This window comes from Elgaria multicarinata, chromosome 1 (assembly GCF_023053635.1).
Source record: "Elgaria multicarinata webbii isolate HBS135686 ecotype San Diego chromosome 1, rElgMul1.1.pri, whole genome shotgun sequence".
Taxonomy (NCBI): domain Eukaryota; kingdom Metazoa; phylum Chordata; class Lepidosauria; order Squamata; family Anguidae; genus Elgaria; species Elgaria multicarinata.
The window spans coordinates 210448906-210469363 of NC_086171.1; the positions used below are offsets into that span (position 1 = coordinate 210448906).

Consider the following 20458-nt stretch of genomic DNA (forward strand, 5'->3'; position numbering starts at 1 on the left):
AGGAAAGCACTTTTCCCCCTTTACAATAAAGAATAGTCTTTCTTTTACAAGATTTTCTCAGGTGTAAATATATGCAGATTTAAAAGACCCAATCATATGCATGTTTGGACAGAAAGAAGTCCTACAACTCCCAGAATTCCTCAGCCAGCATGGAGTTTTTTCTGTCTAAACACACATAGGATTGCAGCTTGTATGTTTTTATATATATATTTAACCGCTTTGTTAAATAGAGTTAAATAAAGACAAAAAAAACCCCTCATAAATGTTAATCTCCATGGCAATATAAATAAATACATTTTTAGTAAAAGGCAAATGATTTGCCCAGCGCTGAGGTTATGATGGCTTTTCCATTTGAGCAGGAAGTGCACACCAGGCACCATAAAGTCTTATCTAGGGACAACTCAAGAAACATTCCGGCCAGAAAAAGGGAGAAACGGATTCTCAGGATGCAAATAATTTATTTTCACAATGCCAGCTTGGCATACAATACTACTGCAACAAAATAATGTTTATAAAATATAATGTAAAACAAGAGTATTAAAAGCAGCTAAAAATCAGCATTCAATGGGAGTTCTTCTACATCAGTGGTCCCCAACCATTTTGGCAGCAGGGACCGGTTTCGTGGAAGACAATGTTTCCACGGACTGGGGTGGGTGGGGGTTGAGGGGATGGTTTTGGGAAGCCCCCTGCCCCCGCCCCCACTCCTGCATCCTGGCTTCGCTTAGCCGAAGCGAAGCCAGGACGCTGGGGCGGGCGGGCGACTTCGGAACGGTGCACCTGGAAGTCGCTCTCCCAGAGTGGCTTCCAGCCTGGTGTGCCGTTCCGAAGCCGCCCCACCCAACCCCAGCGTCCTGGCTTCGCTTCGGCTGGGCAGGCAAGATGGCACCCCGCACCCAGGTACACTGGGGTGGGGTGGGGGGTGAAAGCAGCTCACCTGCGCGCCCTGGTTCCTAACAGGCCACGGACTGGTCCCGGTCCGTGGCCCGGGGGGTTGGGGACCCCTGTTCTACATGGTTGCCAAATGAAAGTCTCTTGTTTGAACTGTCAGAGATTGTTTTGTTTGCTAAACGAGAATGTTAGGGGTGTTGCAGGACTTTTTTTCTTGTCTAACCATGCATAGGATTGTATTCTAAATGGGTTAAATCATCGGTAATCCAAAACCAACCAACCCATATATCAGTGGTTCCCAAAGTGGGCGTTATTGCCCCCTCGGGGGCGGTGGGATTGCATAGAGGGGCGTTAAGAGGCAAAGGAACAGCAGGGGGGCGCTCGAGGTGGTCTCTCCAGAAGGTCCTAAAACCCAGGGACCGAGCAGGAAAGAGCGGCAAATTCAGCTGCTCTCCCCACATCGCTCCTGCTCAGAATCTAGAATCCCCTCTAAATGGGAAGCACCTGCCCCAGGCTTGCCGAGGGAGGGAGAGAAAAGAGAGCGAACGCCTCTGTTTGCAGCCAGCATGGCAGGGCACACCAATTGGATTTTGAATAAAGTATTCAATTAATTGTTACTGTTTTGAATTTTATTGTTATTATCTTCCTTGGTGGGTCGTTGAAAACCACTATTCTGAATAATGATTTTTATAGGGTAGGGTAGGGGGGCGCTGGGCATGAGTTTGTGGAATCAAGGGGGCGGTGACCTGAAAAAGTTTGGGAACCACTGCCATATATGATACCAGGGCAGCCTTCGCCATTCTCATGCCCTTCAGATGTGTTGAACTACCAACGTCTCTCATGGCTGCACCAGGGTTTCTTGAACGTAGCGGCAGTGATAGAGGAAAGCCTGCCTGCCCTCAACCAATGTTATGAGGAGGATAGCCTTCTCTGCTGTGGCACCCCGGCTGTGGAATGAGCTCCCTAAGGAGGTTCGCCTGGCACCTAGACTACATTCTTTCAGATGCCAGGTGAAGACCTTTTTATTCTCTCAGTATTTTAGCAGTCTATAAATTAATTTTAACTTTGCTGTTTTAAATTTGCTGTTTTAAATTTGTATTTCTGCACTGCTGCTGATATTATCCTGGTTGTGCTTTTATATTGTATTTTATATTATGGTTTTATACTGCTGATTTATACTTTGAATGGTTTTAATTTTTGTGAACCGCCCAGAGAGCTTCGGCTATTGGGCGGTATAGAAATGCAATTAAATAAATAAATAAAAAGGAAAGGAAAGCAAGATTTATCTTACCGGTGATGGTCAGTTGCATGGTGCTGGCAGTGAACCCGAAGGTATTCCTGGCGACACACTCGTATCTCCCTTGATCCGCCAGTCCCAGATCTCTGACAGAGAGCGTCCCCTCTCGGCTGATATGGAACTTCCCACTCTCGGTGATCTGAATGCCTTCCTATTGTATAAAGAAAGAGTTTTGGAGCGTGAATAGATTCCTTTCTGCTTGGTCCAATGCAGCAGCAGAATGAGGCCATGGAGTACTGAAGTGGGGGTACCCACTTCACACAACAGGTTGGGGAAAACACACGTGAATGGGTTTCCTTTAATGTGTTCCTATGATAAATCAAGATCGAAGATGAACACACATTGCAAACAGAGAAAAAATTGGGATAGAACTCGGCTCTGTGCTGTGATATTTTTCTGTTTTGAAGGTCTTGTGGATAGTATGGTGCAATCTATTTTATCACCACATTCTCTTGCGTGTGTAGATAGGGCCCGAAGAGCCATTTGATAACAATTGTTTTTGTCCGGGGCTCTCTCAATGCGTCTGCACGCATCAAACTGGTCTTGCGTACATGAGTCAGTACACGCTTTGCAGCAAAATGCCTCCCAAGAAATGAAGATGAAGTTAGACACGCTGGTCCATAAACTGTACGTGGGCGAAGTCATTCACAAGACTGACTCGACCCATACAAGTCTTCCAAAAAAGCCAACTCAAGCTGACTTTAATCCAGAATGCTTCCAGAAAAGCTTTTACCCTGCAATGGCCCTGCCCCAAACATGGGATTTTACAGGAGTGATACCGGCAATAACGTCTTCCATTTGTAAGTCTCCACTCTTTCCCCATTGCTTCTTACATATTTTTTCTTACCAGAAAGAATCAGCTCAGGAGGAAATGACAGAACAGGTACACAATACCATTTTTGTGAACCACCCAAAGATTTTGTGAACCGCCCAGAGAGCTTCGGCTATTGGGCGGTATAGAAATGCAATAAATAAATAAACACTAGCAGATCTCCATCTAGAACTAAGGGTCCCCAACATGGTGCCTGAAGACATCTGTTTTGGTGCTCCTCAGGAGCCCTGCCTCCCCCACCCCGTTTTTTATTTTATTTCTTAATTTTGTCCCTTTTCTTTTAAATTGGGAAGCTGGCATGCTGCAAAGCACTGCCATCAGGCACCATTTTTATTTGAGTTCAAGAGTAGTTTTGTGTTATGGACTCCCATCTCTGTCTTATAATTAGGTTCTTGGGCAAATTGCTTTTCTTTTAGCCTCATCAGTTTACCTTCTGGGGAATGAATGTTTCATGACGGGCCATGCTCACCATGCCAGCCATTTTATGAATGGGCTAGCCCCCATGGCTGCCATTTTGTGAAAGTACCCACAACACTCTCTCAAAATTCCAAAAGCGCCCAGTGACACAAAAAGGTTGGGGACCCATCCAGGGTCATCAGACACAGCTCCTTTTGACAATGCCATCTGCCTCCCGCTTCTTCTGCTCATTTTCCTGTTGCAAAAATGACGCAGAAAATCAGACTTTTTTGTCTGCAGCAAAACATGCGGCCATTTCCTGCTGTGTGAAGGAAAAGCAGCGCGATAAAAACACCCACTGAATGGGCCACCTGGTCATTGTTTACTTCCTCTTTCTTCCCCGTGTGAAGAAAGAGGAAGTATTGTGGGACAGAAGGGGGGAAGCGACGGTAGGGAAAAGTGATTCCCTGCCCCCCTCCCCCCCCAGTCTGATGACACTCATCGTCTAGAAGCAGAGGCCCTTAAATAACTAGGAGACGTATTTCATGCAATTCATTTCATGAAACTGCATTTCATCTATGTGACCACCAGATGTCAGTAAGGCACTGTAGATTTCATCAGGTGAAAGGGAAAGGACATCTGAGGCTATATTATTTGACACACAGGACTGGTTCGTGTTTCCCCACATGCATCCTTAAGGTGGTGGGAAGAAGAATCCGGTTTGAAGCTTGGCACAGAGGGCTGGACGTGGATTCGGGATCCCTGCTCAGTCGGGGTGCTCTGGGGAGACAGATGATCAGGCTTGCATTCCCCACCCCCAAATATTAGAGGTCATATGATAAAGGCATTGCTGCCCAGGGTTCTCACACTCTGCCCACTGTCCATTCTGTTCACGGGTGTTTGCAGTGCTTCAGAAAACTGCAAAATCTGGATTGAAAGTTGGGAACAAGGCAATTTTAAAATTAATTTTATTAGAATCATAGAATAGCAGAGTTGGAAGGGGCCTATAAGGCTATTGAGTCCAACTCCCCGCTCAGTGCAGGAATCCACCCTAAAGCATCCCTGACAGATGGTTGTCCAGCTGCCTCTTGAATGCCTCTAGTGTGGGAGAGCCCTTCCAACTCTACTATTCTATGATTCTATGACTCCAGGCAATCTGGATTTGGCCCATGGGCGTGAGGTTCAACACTCCTGATGTAAAAGGTACAGAGGCCCCAAGCCCTTGGGTCTTCAAAGCGCATCTGCTAAGACATAGGTGATAAACACTCAGACCTTGGCCCATGTAATGGTCGGCTGTGGATCCCCTTGGACAGCGCAGGTAATCTCAATGTCTTGGCCAGTCTCTGCCACCATGTCTTGTGGTGGGTGAAGGAACACAGGAATCACTGTTGAGGAGGAGGAAGAAGAAGAAAGAGTGAAACATCTCTCAGAACCTTCTTGGCAAGGGAGAATGAAGAGGTGGGGGGAAAGTGAATTTCACCAAGGGATGAACTAACTCCGCCGAGCAGGAGTTCTACATCTGAACGCACCTCGCGGAGTCACCCAGAGCTGCACAGGGACACTCCGGACGCCGATGGCGCTGATGGCATGGCATTCGTACTGGCCTTGGTCATGAAGGGCAACCCGGACCACCCGCAAGGTGCCGGTAGAAAGGATGCTGTGTTTCCGGTCACTCGGTAATGGTCCACCTAATAACAACAGCAGCAACATGCTAAGGCAGCAGCTTTTGAACTGGATGATGATGGATGAATATATCAATTTCACTTTCTCTTAGTTTCTCATTCTTCCAGTCTTAAGTTCAGGACATCCCAAACATTGCGAACTTCATTCTTAAAGTTTGCATGAAAATCTGCATGCATTTTTGTACGCGTTTCTCCTAATGCACATGTTTTTGAATACAATTCTGCCTAATGTAAACCACCCAGAGAGCTTCGGCTATAGGGCAGTATATAAATGTAATAAATAAATAGATAATGCAAACTCCTTTTTTTTTTTGCAAGTGATATTCACGAATATATACACGTTTATGCACACGGTCCATCGTGGGCAATTGTGACGTCTGAACGCGGCCTGCATAGTGCATATTGCAAGTTTGCCATTTGGAAATTACAGGACGATATCAGGAAAATACCTGCTCTTGTCCAGGCTATAACGGGCAGCGGGTGGCCCTCCGCGGAGCAAGGGAAGTCCACACTTTGGCCCTCAGTCACGGTCTGGTCAGTGGGGATGAGTAAAAACCTCGGAGTATCTGAGGAGGGAGAGAAAGAAGGCAGAAGAGAACACAAAAGAGATCAAGCCCATGGAGAATTGCAAATCCTTTCCCCACCTTTTACTTATGATGGGTTCTAACAATAGTGTATAGTGGTTAATATACTATAGGGTGACCATATGAAAAGGAAGACAGGGCTCCTGTATCTTTAACAGTTGTATTGAAAAGGGAATTTCAGCAGGTGTCATTTGTATATATGGAGAACCTGGTGAAATTTCCTCTTCACAACAGTTAAAGCTGCAGGTGCCCTGCCCTCTTTTAAATCTGGTCACTCTAGTATAGCTCCTGCAGTTTTAACTATTGTGACGAAGAGGGAATTTCACCAGGTTCTCCATATATACAAATGACACCTGCTAAAATTCCCTTTTCTATGCAACTGTTAAAGATTCAGGAGCCCTGTCCTCCTTTTCATAGGGTCACCCTAATATACTATTGTTAATAGATTAATATGGTGTTGTTAATACTGCTATTAAGGTATTTTAAAACTTTATAAACTGCTTCAGGAGGCATTATACCTGGTATATAAATGCTTAAAAATGAAGTATTACTGATGTACTATCTGAGCTGCCCTAGTGAATCCCTACTTGACCGAAGACACATAAGCAAAGTCATTTAATTTTAAACTGGTCTTTGAGAAGGGGCAGGTGCAAATGCCCCCTCCCATTAATTCCATGGGGCACAACCCACAGGAAACTCTCTTTCACCAGTTTCATGAAGCCGGGGAAGAGCTCATATGGGGAGCCCCATCCTTCCCAGTAAAGCTTGCTCCGACGTTCCCGATTCTGGGGTTTCGCTGTACAGAAAAATCTGTATCTCAATCTGTATTCTGTGCCTGGTACAAAAGTCAAGAACTTAATAAATGTTTTTCCTCCCTGCCTTTCCCGGCTACAGAGAAAAGCCTGAGAATGTATATAGACACGTACCCTTTCTAGGCCCTGAACGAAAATATAGCACTGAGTAAAACAATCAGAAGCTGGGTGGGGGCAGCAATTCTTCTAGACAGAAGTTTGGATGTCTTGTTCCGCTTCTATGGCTACTGTTAAATACAATCAATCATACTTAATATGTGTGTAGCGTGTTTGAGGGGGTCAAGGCACTTCACATCCATTTTCTCAGTAATTCTCACAGTGGCCTTGTAGGACAGGCCAGTGTGATTACATCCATATTGCAAATTGGAGGGTTGGAGGAATGAGGCTACGAAAAACAGTAGCTTCCTTTAGTCCCTCGAGCGAGTTCATGAGAGCTGAAAGAAGGGCTTCCAGACAATGGCTGAGCATTTGTTGCTTTAGTTGTTTTGCAGATGAGCAAACGAATTGCACTTTGCTTCCCCTATTTCTGGTTTGTTTCTCTCCTGCCCATTTTGCCAGCCTTCAGATGACACGCTAAGCCAGCCTTCCTCAACCTGGGGCGCTCCAGATGTGTTGGACTACAACTCCCAGAATGCCCCAGTTGGGGCATTCTGGGAGATGCAGTCCAACACATCTGGAGCGCCCCAGGTTGAGGAAGGCTGCACTAAGCCATGGTGGTTAAGCACGTTGAGCTAAACTTCATGGATTAGCAATGTGAACCAATCCTAACCCTGGTGGCTACATAACTACGGTTAAACAATGCTCGCTAACCATTTGCTGCAAAAGGGTTAGCGGCCTAACCATGGTTTAGTGTGGTTAGGCCCATCTCCAGGTTGTTCTTTGTGGGTGCTTCTGTTTCAAGGTAGATAGCAGCACAAACAAGCCAAAGATAAGCCATGGTTCTGAGTTCACATATCACAACAAGCCATGGTTTTAAACAAGCCAAACTCCATAAGCCCACAACAAACAATGGTTTTATTTAGGGCGGCCCTATGGAAAGGAGGACAGGGCTTCTGTATCTTTAACAGTTGTATTGAAAAGGGGATTTCAGCAAGTGTCATTTGTATGCATGCAACACCTGGTGAAATCCCCTCTTCAGCACAACAGAGAAAGCTGCAGGAGCCCTGCCTTCTTTTGTATCTGGTCACTCTAGTACAGTTCTTGCAGCTTTAACTGTTGTGATGAAGAGGGATTTTCCCCAGGTGCTGCATGTACATAAATGACACCTGCTGACATTCCCTTTTCAATGCAACTGTTAAAGATACAGGAGCCCTGTCCCCCTTTACATAGGGTCACCTTATTTGTGGTTTATAACTTATTAAGGAGCCATGGTTTGTTGACAGGAATGGGTTCAGACATGACAACTTTTAAAACTTGATGTTGTGCAGACTTCTACTGTTACTTTCTACTGTTAGTTTTACCCTACCCTGTGCCTGCTTACCCTACCCTGTACCTGTTTGCATTCTCTTCCCCTCCTTATTGTTTTACTATGATTTTATTAGATTGTAAGCCTATGCGGCAGGGTCTTGCGATTTACTGTTTTACTCTGTACAGCACCATGTACACTGATGGTGCTATATAAATAAATAATAATAATAATAATAATAACAAGCTAGATTTGAACAAGCCATAGGGTTATGTGCTAATCAGGCCTATAACCCGATGCTGATATATTGGCCTACGCGCCTGGATGTGTTACATTATTTATTTAATTTATTTATTATTGCATTCTTTTTCTTTCTTTTTTAAAAATATTTTTATTTGAATTTTATAACACATACAATAATCACACTACATCAACTCAATATACTACAATAATGAAATTAAAAAAGAATTTATTGAAATAATATAATACTATCTCGTGCACCCCACCCCCCGGGACCCTTATTCTCCTTTCCAAAATTGTAGTGTATCCTGCGATGGTTTACTCCCTTTCCCTTTTCCTAATACAAATTTGACAAATGGTCTCCAAACTTCATCAAAATCATTTTGCTTCAACACTCCTCTCTTAACTTTAATACTACTCGTGAGTCTGTCATTTATAGCTATATCCCAGACTTCTTTATACCATTCTTCTATTTGATAATCCCTTTGTTCCTTCCAATTCCTGGCAATTATTAATCTAGCTGCAGTTAATAAATTGTTTATTAATATTTATTTATTTATTTATTACATTTCTATACTGCCCTATAGCCGGAGCTCTCTGGGCAGTTCACAAAAAATTCTTTACTATCTTGTGTACGTTTAACCCCTTCATATATTGATAACAGTGCTGTCCTTGGCCCTATCTTTACCTTCCATCCCATTACATCATTTATCTCTTTAAATACTATTTGCCAAAACCTCTGAATAGCTTCACAAGTCCACCACATATGGAAATATGTACCGTTTTCCTGACATCCTCTCCGACAATATACAGAATACTTTTTTATCCATTTGATGTAGTCTTACTGGTGTTAGATACCACCTCCATATCAATTTATAATAATTTTCTTTTATTCTTACCAACAGTGTTTAATAATCGTTGGTTCCATATCTTTTCCCACTCTTGACTACTCAACTATCTTTCCATATCTTGATCCCATGTCATTTTATAATGTTCATGTTGCTTTCCCATTCCCAACAATATCTTATATAAAGCACTCATTATACCCCTACTAATTATCTTTCCACCTTCCTCTTCCCTTTGTATAATCAACTTTTCAATCTCCATACACTCCCTGCACTTTAAATTCTCCTTTTTCCAATTTTGTCCACTGTTCTAGCTGTAACACTTCCATCCAGGAATTTTTTCTCTCCCTTACTAACTCCTTTATTTTCTCTTTATTATCCATCTTTTCCATCCAATCTTTTAATTTATTTACTTCTCTTTCCCTTAAATCTTTTTCCAACTCTTTCTTTAAGTTCTCTGGGAAATTCTGCACCATTACTACTCCAATAACACTAACTCTAACTCTATTATTGCATTCATATCCCGCCTTTTTCCCCTCCAAGGAACCCAAGGCTGCGTACATAATCCTCCTCCTCTCCATGTTATCCTCACAACAACAACCCTGTGAGGTAGGTCTGTGACTGGCCCAAAGTCACCCAGTGGGTTTCCATGGCTGAGAGGGGACTAGATCCTGGATCTCCTGACTCCCAGTCCAACACTTTAGCCACTACACCACACAGCTCTCCATAAGGGAAAGGAAGGAATCTAAGAGGAACTAACAACCTGTTTATATCTTACTTTTAGCTGCCGTGCTTTTCACGTAAATAGATTTTTGTGGGTGGGTGTTGGATCTTTCTGGCTTTGACATGACTTAGTGCCAACAAGTGATCAATAGTGAACGTATTTTCCAGTCACCTTGTACTATGACATTTGCCGTTGCCTGGATGGACCCCTCGCTGTTGCTGGCGTTGCAGCTGTATTGGCCCGGGTCTGAGAAGGTGACGTTTTGGATGTACAGGCCCCCAGAGCTGGTGATGGTGAAGCGTGAATCCTGTGGCAACGGAGCTCCTGAGCTCAGCATCCAGACGACGCGAGGCGGAGGGTGCCCGGACACCCCACATTCCAAAGTCACGCTTTGTCCAACCAGCACTTCCGTGTTCTGGGGCTGGATGACAAAGCTGGGTTTGGCTGAAGGCAAAAACAACAGAAAGGCCATTAAAGGTGCAATCCTATGCAAGGTATTGGTTTTATACTGTTGTTTTTATGTTTCTGATGGTTTTTTAAATTTTGTATACTTTTTAATGTTTACCATTTTAAACTGTTGTAAACCGCCCAGAGAGCTTTGGCAATGGAGCGGTATATAAATGTAATAAATAAATAAATAAATAAATTTAGCCCCCAAAATGGCATACGTCTCCCAGCATGCCCCAGCCAGCATAGCTGGGCATGCTGGGAGTTGTAGGCCGTTTTTCTGTCTAAACTTGCATTGGATTGCTTAAGTTAATAATAAATATTTAGTATTTATATAGCACTTTGGAGTTTTCAGAATGCTTCACACGTATTATCTTTACAACAAGCGTGTATGGTCGGTGAGTGATTATTGCCTCTGTCTGATAGAAGGAAGGTTACATTTATTTATTTATATTTATTTATTTATTACACTTATATACCGCCCCCATAGCCAGGGCTCTCTGGGCGGTTTAGAGAAATTCTAAAATTAAGATAAAAACTAGTATACAAAATGTAAAATTCTAAAACACAGAACATACACACATAAAGCATTAAAAACCGTTAAAAAATTAAACATGTGGGTGATTAAGATGTGCCGCCATATGCCTGGGCAAAGAGGAAAGTCTTAACCTGGCGCCGGAAAGATAGCAGCGTTGGCGCCAGGCGAGCCTTGAGCAAGAACAAACCCTAATCCTAATCCTATGGCCATAGAATACCCATCCTGGCCAACGGCCACCTGCAGAGTCCATAATGAAGTCAAGGCTCCACAGTAGGGTGACCCTATGAAAAGGAGGACAGGGCACCTGTATCTTTAACAGTCGCATAGAAAAGGGAATTTCAGCAGGTGTCATTTGCATATATAGAGAACCTGGTGAAATTCCCTCTTCATCACAGCCCTGTCCTCCTTTTCATATGGTCACCCTACACCACAGATCCATTGTAACACATGCATAAAAAGAGAACCGGTCTGATCAAACGGACATCATCGCAGAACCTGAACATTCATAGCCTGCTTAAAGGTTCTTACATGGGTTGCCAAAGTAACGCAGGACAACCTCCTGAGTCTTGGCTTCACCAGCGATATTCTTGGCCATGCATTGGTAGATGCCTTTGTCGGATTCCCTGGTATCTTGGATCATTAACGTCCCATCTTGCAAGAGGTTCAGGCGTCCGTCATCCTGCATGTCTATCTCATTGCTGAGAAACAGAAAAGAAGACGTAGAGCGCCTCTACATTAAGGGAAACTGCGTTGTTTACTTGGGGCTGTTGTGCTTCCTTGGCACAAACTTTGGAGTTCTTTACACGAGAGGAGAGGGGCGACAAGGCGGAAAAACCTACTTTTTCCCGGGGCTTCTTTGAACAGCAGACATGTTTTGAGGGAGCGCCTCCTTCCCTCTCTCCCTGGCATATGTGCAAAGGACCTGGTGGAGTCATGTGCTTTAAGTCTGCAACCCCCAGCACACTTACTTGGGAGTAAGCCCCATTGAATACAATGGGACTTAGTTCTGAAGAGGCACGTAGGGAGCTACTAGCACAAATTAACAGAAAGAAGACTCTCTTCTCGATCAACCCAGAGTGCAGGACACGGACTAATGGGCTCAAGTTAAAGGAAGCCAGATTCCGGCTGGACATCAGGAAAAACTTCCTGACTGTTAGAGCAGTATGACAATGGAACTAGTTACCTAGGGAGGTGGTGGGCTTTCCCACACTAGAGGCCTTCAAGAGGCAGCTGGACAACCATCTGTCAGGGATGCTTTAGGGTGGATTCCTGCGTTGAGCAGGGGGTTGGAGTCAATGGCCTTATAGGCCCCTTCCAACTCTACTATTGTATGATTCTATGAAAAATTTCAAAAATCACAAGCCCAATTCTAATCTAGCACAATGAAGGCTCTCCCTTACTTGGGAGTAAGCCAGATCAGCAGTCCTCTGGGAGCTCCCTGGAATGCCGCACCCCCTAATCCTTTACCCTGATCACTGATCATTTGGTAAAATCCGGGCTTTTGTGTGCAGGGGTTTCCCCATTCTGAAAGACTGAAATGCCTCTTCTAAGGCTTAGTCATGGCAGTCAGAGCTTCAAGCTAAAACATGCTACTTTTAGCATTTGGGGGTTTGACTCCGCCTCCTACTTTGGCCCCGCCTACTACTGGAATGCGCCACCCAAGAGCTTCTGTGAAATATAATTCGGTCCTCAGGCTGAAAGAGGTTCCATACCCCTGTTCTATAGCAACCCCTGTTACAGAGGTTCCTCAGTTCTCTCACCCAAACTACAATACCCAGAATTCTTTCAAGGCAGCCGTGTGAGAGCCGAACCAGATCCGAGGGGGTTTAAGCCAGCAGTGCTCCCCTCAGAGACCGTTACGCGAGACTTACTTGTTGTGTAGCCAGATGATCTTGGGCTTTGGGTTACCTTCTGCCCTGCAGATGAAATAAACGGTGTTGCCCATGGCGACGTCCACATCTTGTGGTTCAGTCGTGATGCGAGGCCTCTCTGAAACACACCACAAAAGATGCCCCCTCAAGAGCAGGCGGAGGACACGGTGGACTTCCTGTGGACCAACAGGACCATGTTTGCTTTTTTATTATTATTATTAGCCAGGGCGCTGGACACTGGAAGTCTCACTGGAAGCTCTACTGCTTCTCCCTGCTGTGCTGAACAGTGGAGGGTCAAAAAACAGATAGATCGATGTTGCTTCAACTCCCTTTGAAGCTTACTTTGATCATCAGGATCCATCCCTTGAGCTAGTTTTCAGTGTCCAGCCTCAGCTCCAGGCGATAGAACACTTTACGTTGAATGCATTTCCATAGGTATGTCTAATGTATAAAGGAGGCTTGTGGGTTTCCCCACGGGCATCTCGTCAGTCACTGTGTGAACAGAATGCTGGACTAGATGGACCTTTGGTCTGATCCAGCAGGGGTCTTCTTAGGTTCTTATGACAATCTCCCCTATCCAGTTAGTACCTTTACGAAACAGCACTAATTTTATTGCTGTCTGGGCAAATTAGTAATCTAGCTTACTTCCTTTGGAAGGGAACATTTTATTGTCTGTTGCAAACCCCATTTAAGAGGTTGCCATGGTCCCAAACTGCACGATCTAATAATAATAATAATAATAATAATAATAATAATAATAATAATAATAATAATAATAATAGCTACCCGCCTCTCCCTCTGGATCGAGGCGGGGTACAACACAAACGCAAACTCAATAAAATACATATAAAACAAATACTTTATTAAAGCAGCACATTATTAAAAGGCATCTTAAAAGTCAACTGGGTAGGCCTGCCGGAAGAGATCAGTCTTTATGGCTTTCTTAAATTCCAGAAGACAGTTAAGTTGACGAAGCTCTCCCAGCAGGCCATTCCACAATCTGGGAGCAGCAGAAGAAAAGGTCCTCTGGGTAATGGTTGTCAGCCTTGTTTTTGTTGACTGGAGTAAATTCTCCCCAGAGGACCTGAGTGTGTGGGGCAGATTGTAAACACAAGTCTGACCATTCATGTATAAGCGGGAGAAGGGGGTGATTTAAATGTTCAAAATGTGATTGTGTGTGTATGTGCTGGATGCTCTTCCCACTTTCAACTTTACCCTAAGATCTTTCCTCTCAGCTGGGTTTATTTCTAGCTTTGGAGACCATCTGGGGCGTGTTCCAGCTGTGTGTGTCCTGAGGCTTCAGAACTCTTCACTGGCCTATTAAAGGATGTACCTTCCAGCCCTGCTTTACCTGAGAATGGGGTATATTCACATTGAAAGACATGGGTCACATGTAGTTTAGGCCTGTGATGAACCGCGTATTCCAAAGTAGGTCAAGAGCACCGCTTAGCACTAGAGAGATTTGACACCCACGTTGAAGAAGCCTTAATCTGGGTTTTGTCCAATTTACACATTCTGGCTGTGTTTGGACAACACGATAATCAATGGTGGAGTAATAATCAACTCAACAGCTGTTTATATAGGGGTTCTCCCCACACAACATGATAATAATCAACCATGGTATGGATTAGGATCAGCGTTGAGTTGATTATTAGTCCACGCTGAGTTGACTCACTCATCCCCACCTGAGTCTTCCTGCTAGTATCCCATCAACCATTGCTGCCACAAATCTATCCTGCTGGTTGGACTAGAGCGGCAGCTACCGCTTTAACTACTCTTGGCTTGAAACCCTAAGGCTGACGAAATAACCAACGGGGGCTGAGGAAATAACCAACAGTGTCGTCCACACAACACGATAACCAACAGTGGTTCAAATAGCCAACTCTGCGCGGCGTTGGTTAGTTGCATTGATTATTTTGGCCAAATAACCCACCACACAACATGATAACCCACGATGGGTTAAATAACCAACCATTAACAATTTAAACCACCGTTGGCTATTGTGTTGTCTGAACCCAGTCTCTCAGTTTAAGCCCCCTTCCATCTCCTTTTTTTTAATTTACAATAATCTAACTCGTTATAACTGGCCACTTCTTTTGTAATTGAAGCTGAAAGCTATTAAAGAGGTGGAAACAGGCTTTAAATAAATTTGTGATTATCAACCTAGGAGACCACGTACATAAGAGTTGGAGCTTCTTTCACCCCAGGTCCAAAGGACAAACCGCCCTATTACTTACATAAAACATAGCATTCTTCTATGGGCAGAGGTGCAGGGGCCCCCCATTAAGAGTCCGGCATTTATTTATTTATTTATTTATTTATTTATTTATTTCATTTATATCCCGCCTTTTTTCCTCCAAGGAACCCAAGGCGGCATACATAATCCTCCTCCTCTTCTCCATTTTATCCTCACAACAACAACCCTGTGAGGTAGGTTGGGCTGAGAGTCTGTGACTAGCCCAGAGTCACCCAATAGGTTTCCATGGCTGAGTGGGGACTAGAACCCGGATCTCCCAACTCCCAGTCCATCACTTTAGCCACTTCTTTTAACCTGAGGCAGACACCCAATCCCTTGTCCGCATTTTCCCTGAGCAATTCTGCTCGCTCACTTCAATCTTCAAACAGGCCCGATGCACCTCTGAACGTAGAACGACACTGTGTGTTAGGTAAGTTACTGAAACCCATGGAGCAGCTGTATCAGTTTAAGGTTAGCTAGAAATAGCCCAGTACTAGGACCGTCTACTCTTGAGGGCAGAACTAAAAGATATCCAGGACTCACAGCTACCAAAACAGAAGCGACCTCCCGGTGCTTCCTTCTCCTCCTCCACTTTCCCTGTCAGGCCCAGTTAAACAAATGACCTAATATTACATCATGTAACATGACATCATCTTCATCACGACTCGCGTGTCTCCATCCCTTTCTTTGCTTTATTGGCAGCTGCTTGCAAGGCCAGGGAATGGATCCCACATTGTAAGGGAGAGAGGAGAGGCTGAATTACTGCTTTTCACGAAAAATAATTACCAACGCGTTGGTAATTATTTTTTAATAAATCTCATCTCTGTTTTCACCCCTTTGCCTCTGGCTTTTTTGGCTTCCTTGTTGGGGTTCCTTCCTTTGGGGGCTTTCCTTTACTTCTTTTCACAGCAGACACACATCTAATTCTAGTTCCGCTTTCCCAACTGGGAGCCCTCCAGATGATGGGGCTTCAATTCCCATCAGCCCCAGCTAGTATGGCCAATGGTCAGGAATGCTGGGAGTTGTAGTCCAACACGTCTGGAGGGCAGATTCTAAAAAGAGAAATCAACTCTGGTGCTTGATAAACTTATTAAAAACTATTTTATTCTTAAAATCCAAAAATGCTCTGCTCAACGTATCATCCTTTGTCAGGAGCTGGAAACAGTTGCTGGGCTAGCAGGAGCTACTGTGTCTCACTGGTTTTCTCAGCCGCAGTTACGTCTGAAGGGCACCAGGTTGGGGATAGCTGCTCTAGTCTTCCTTGACTTTCAGTGTCTCTACAAGGCTGCAAGCAAGATCAGCTCAAGAGATTTTGCTGCCTCCGGCAAAGGACAAAGATGGGGACCATGCCACCCTCATACAAATCTATGGTGCAACCACGCTTGGAATACTGTGTACAGTTCTGGGCACCACACCTAAAAAAGATATTGCCAAGCTGGAAAAAGTGCAGAAAAGAGCAACTGAAATGATCAAGGGGCTGGAGCATCTCCCCTATGAGGGAAGGTTACAACAGCTGGGATTGTTTAGCTTGAACATAAGGAGACTAAGGGCTTTGCTAGACCTGCCAGGATAAGCCGGCAGGGAGGCGGGGCGACAGCGCGCTGATGTTAGTGCGCGCCGCCCGGGCTTCCAGACGCGGGATGCGCAGGGACGTCGGATCCCTGCAGCGTCTGCCTTTTTTTTTTAAGTTTAAAGGGGCCACGTGTGGCCCGAAGACTGCGGAGAAGGTAAGTTTTTTTTTTTAGTTAACCCTCCCCCATCTGCTCCTGTGTCGTCTCTCCTTCTCCCTATGTGTGTGTGTGTGTGTGCTGTGTTGTCTCTCCTTCTCCCTCCGTGTGTGTGTGTGTGTGTGCTGTGTCGTCTCTCCTTCTCCCTACCGGGATCTCCCCCGGCCGATGGGCTCAGCGCTGTGGCCAGTCCGCGGCTTTTTGCAGTACTCGCGAGTAAGCGAGTAGCCGCAAAAAGCCACAGAAGTAGCTAGACGTTCCCCAGCCCCCACCTCAGGCCGGGGCTGGGGAAAAGGCGCGCCATAAGCGAAGTTAGAGGAGGCTTCAGTGCCTGGAGCCGGATTCCCCTGTGCGTCATCTGGACACACAGCAGGGAAACCGGCTCTCAAGGCGCGCTAAGGCCTCGTCTAGCAAGGCCCTATGGGGAGACGTGATAGAGGTGGACAAAATTATGCATGGTGTGGAGAATGTGGACAGGAAGATAGTTTTCTCCTTCTATTATTATTATTATTATTATTATTATTATTTATTTATATAGCACCATCAGTGTACATGGTGCTGTACAGAGTAAAACAGTAAATAGCAAGACCCTGCCGCATAGGCTTACAATCAGATCTACACTCTGCAGGATATAACACTATGAAAGGGGTATATGGTCTGTGTCAATGGGCCCCAACAGTTGTCAGTGCACTTCAATACCATTATAAAGCAGTAGTGTGGCTCCTGCCTCTTATATACTGCTTTCATAGTGCAATATCCTGCTTGGTGTAGATCTGGCCTTGAATCCAGTGGGGTCATCCCATGAAGCTGACTGGTGGAAGATTCAGGGCAGATACAAGGAAGGACTTCTTCACACAACGCATAGTCAAACTATAGAATTCGCTACCACAAGACGTAGTGAAGGCCACCAATTAGGATGGGTTTGAAAGGGGGTTGGATACATTCCTGGAGAAGGCATCAATGGCTATTAGCCCTGATGGCTACGTGCTACCTCCAGGATCAGAGGCAGTAAGCCTGTGTGCACCAGTTGCTGTGGAACATGGGTGGAAGGGTACTGTTGCACCCATGTCCTGCTTGTGGGTTTCCCCTGGGCAGCTGGTTTGCCGCTGTGTAAACAGAGAGTTTTTTTTGCTCTAAGGCCCCCCCGCCCTACAGACTCACCAGCCTGGCAGCTGAAGCTGACTTCAACACTGGTGACATGATAGCATCCTCCACCCCACTGGAGGGCAGCAGGCTAGTTTAGAGGCAACTTGGGCAGGTGGTGAAGCAATCAGGAAAAAAAAATGCATCGCTGTTTACTCATGTGCAAAGGATCCTGGGAACCATCTCGACCTCAAGTTTGCAGTTGCTAAAGGCCATTGTGCGTGATGGTTGGATCCAACCCAATGTGGCACAGTGGTGGCTAGAATGCCGGGATTAGATATAGGAAAGCCAGGTTTGAAACCTGATCAGCCAGAGGGCATCATTGGGTGACAGTAGGCAAAGAGCTTAAGTAGGGTGACCCTATGAAAAGGAGGACTGGGCTCCGCTGTCTTTAACAGTTGTATGGAAAAGAGGATTTCAGCAGGGGTCACTGGTATGCATGCAGCACTTGGCAGAAGCCCTGCCCTCTTTTGTATCTGGTCACTCTAGTATAGCTTCTGTAGCTTTAACTGTTGTGATGAAGAGGGAATTCCACCAGGTGCTGCATGCATACCAAGTGACACCCTCGCTTAAGCTGCCTCCTAGGGCTGCTGGGGGAATAAAAGGAGACAAGCCTACAAGATTCAGGTATGATAAAGAGCGCTGGCTGAACGCTGCCACTGGCAGAGTGCTCACCACAGTTAAATTCTTGGGTGGTCAAGGTGACGATGGAGCGGCCCTGCAGCTCCCTTGGATTCTCGCAGGCGGCAGCGGCGTGCGTGTTGCCCTGGATGGCGTATTTCTTCAGCAGCTCTGCCAGCCACATCAGGTCGCAGTCGCACAGCAAGGCATTGGAATCCAGCCGCCTCGGAAGAGGGGGGGGAAAGAAACAGAGTTGGTCATTGCGCTTGGTCAACCTTTCTGGGGAGCCACGTAGGCAACGGAACTTTGCATTCTGCCTTATACTGAGCCAGAGCATGAGCCTAGCTAGCCCAGGATTTCTCCAACCTGGAGCCCTCTGGTGTGTTGGCCTGCAACTCCTACCATGCTGGCTGGGGATGATGGGAGTTACAGGCCGACACGTTTGGAGGACACCTGGTTGGGGAAGGCTTGTCTACACCGACAGCGGCTAACTTGGGTCTCAGATGGAGGCCTTTTTCAGTGCAGGGATTGAAATTATTATTATTATTATTATTATTATTATTATTATTATTATTATTATTATTATTTTATTTTGTCCAATGCTGGGCCTTCAAGGCGGTATTACAAAATTTTAAACATATATATTTAAAACCTATAAATCAGCCTTCCTCAACCTGGGGCGCTCCAGATGTGTTGGACTGCATCTCCCAGAATGCCTCAGCCAGCAGAGCTGGCTGGGGCATTCTGGGAGTTGTAGTCCAACACATCTGGAGCGCCCCAGGTTGAGGAAGGCTGCTATAAATAGAAATATACAAAGTTAAAAAAAAAATTAAATATATTCCAGTATTAAAACATTTAAACATTTAGAATGACAGTTTAAAAGTCCATTAGCACAGATAGAGGTCCCACTTATTCACCTAGGGCACTCTGCATGCAAAACTCTGGTCAGCGCCTGGAGCAAGCCCCCCTTGGGGCTACTGTGTAAGCTGCCTTGAGTTCCATGGAGGAAAGAGCATTGGGATGGTAAATGAACTGTAGCATAATTAAGGCGCTCAAGTATGACAGGCCCCCCAGGTAGCTGAAGTAGGAATGTAGCAGTGGAGGCTGGTGGCTCTGACGTCAGTGGGGCAGTGAATCCGGTCCGGGTTTCAGTCAAAACGCTAAAGTAGCTATCCCAGCTGTGACCAGATACAAAAGAGGGCAGGGCTCTTGCAGCTTTCACTGTTGCAATGAAGAGGGGATTCCACCGGGTGCTGTATGCCTACAAAGGACGCCTGCTGAAATTCCCTTTTCTATACTGCTGCTAAAGTTACAGGAGCCCTGTGTCCTCCTTTCCATATGGTCACCTTAGCACTGCCTTCTCTGACTCTCCCATGGTCTCAGGGAGGCCTTTTCCAGCTCTGCTGCTCTAGATTTCTAGGAGTTTTAAAATGGGACATTCTGCATGCTATTTGCTTTACCACCCCTCCAACCAAGAAATGGGATGGGGGCAAGGGGGGTGCCCCCACTAAAGGGAAACAAATTAACATGGGTGGCTCCTCGCTGACCTCGCTTCTGTGGGGGTTAAGGCCATGTCATACGGGGCCCGTGATTACAAAAACATACAGCTGCGTCCAGGAATTACTGGAGTAAGACCTACTTTTGCCTCCCTTCCTGCCATTTGATGAAGGATATGATGATTAATGGTACTTTGCTAATATACACTTACAGACGTTTAAGGGATTCCAGTCGGGCGATGGCTCCTGGCTGGACTCTGGAAATTCGGTTGTTGTGCAAGAAGCTGTTTCGGGAATAATGAAGAGCGCCAGAGTTTTTCTCAGTGTTCGTCAAGGCCACCTCCCAAGTGACTCGCAGCCTTATCAGGGCTTTGACATCCAGAGTCTTCTCGGGTTTAATAAACAGCACAATTCCCTGCCTCTTGTTTTTGCCGGTTCCTTCCCATATGTTTCCATTTTACCGCCAGCAGATGGTGCTGCTTTATAACGGGGTTTCCATTTTATTACCACATTTTCAGGGTTTTAATAAAATGGCGGATTCTCACTTGAAAATGGCAGGAGAGGCATCAGAGGTTGACGACATCTTGAAAAGAACCCGCAAACTTTATGTGAATAAGTAATTGTGAGCGTGCAATAAATCACTTGTGTGGAGAAGCTCAGAGACGGGCATTTAA

General features: G+C 45.4%; 1 protein-coding gene across 1 annotated transcript in view; it reads right to left on the reverse strand.

Annotated features, from left to right (window-relative positions):
• LOC134413101 (peroxidasin homolog) overlaps positions 1–20458 on the reverse strand; it is a 79841-nt gene that overhangs the window by 21910 nt on the left and 37473 nt on the right. Inside the window, exons 6-14 of the mRNA XM_063147205.1 lie at positions 19997–20068; positions 18343–18512; positions 12562–12679; positions 11219–11388; positions 9877–10149; positions 5545–5661; positions 4943–5101; positions 4686–4798; positions 2180–2336 (exon numbers count right to left, since the gene is read on the reverse strand). Of these exons, the coding sequence (XP_063003275.1) occupies positions 2180–2336; positions 4686–4798; positions 4943–5101; positions 5545–5661; positions 9877–10149; positions 11219–11388; positions 12562–12679; positions 18343–18512; positions 19997–20068 (1349 nt within the window). The remainder of the gene's footprint in view (positions 1–2179; positions 2337–4685; positions 4799–4942; positions 5102–5544; positions 5662–9876; positions 10150–11218; positions 11389–12561; positions 12680–18342; positions 18513–19996; positions 20069–20458) is intronic.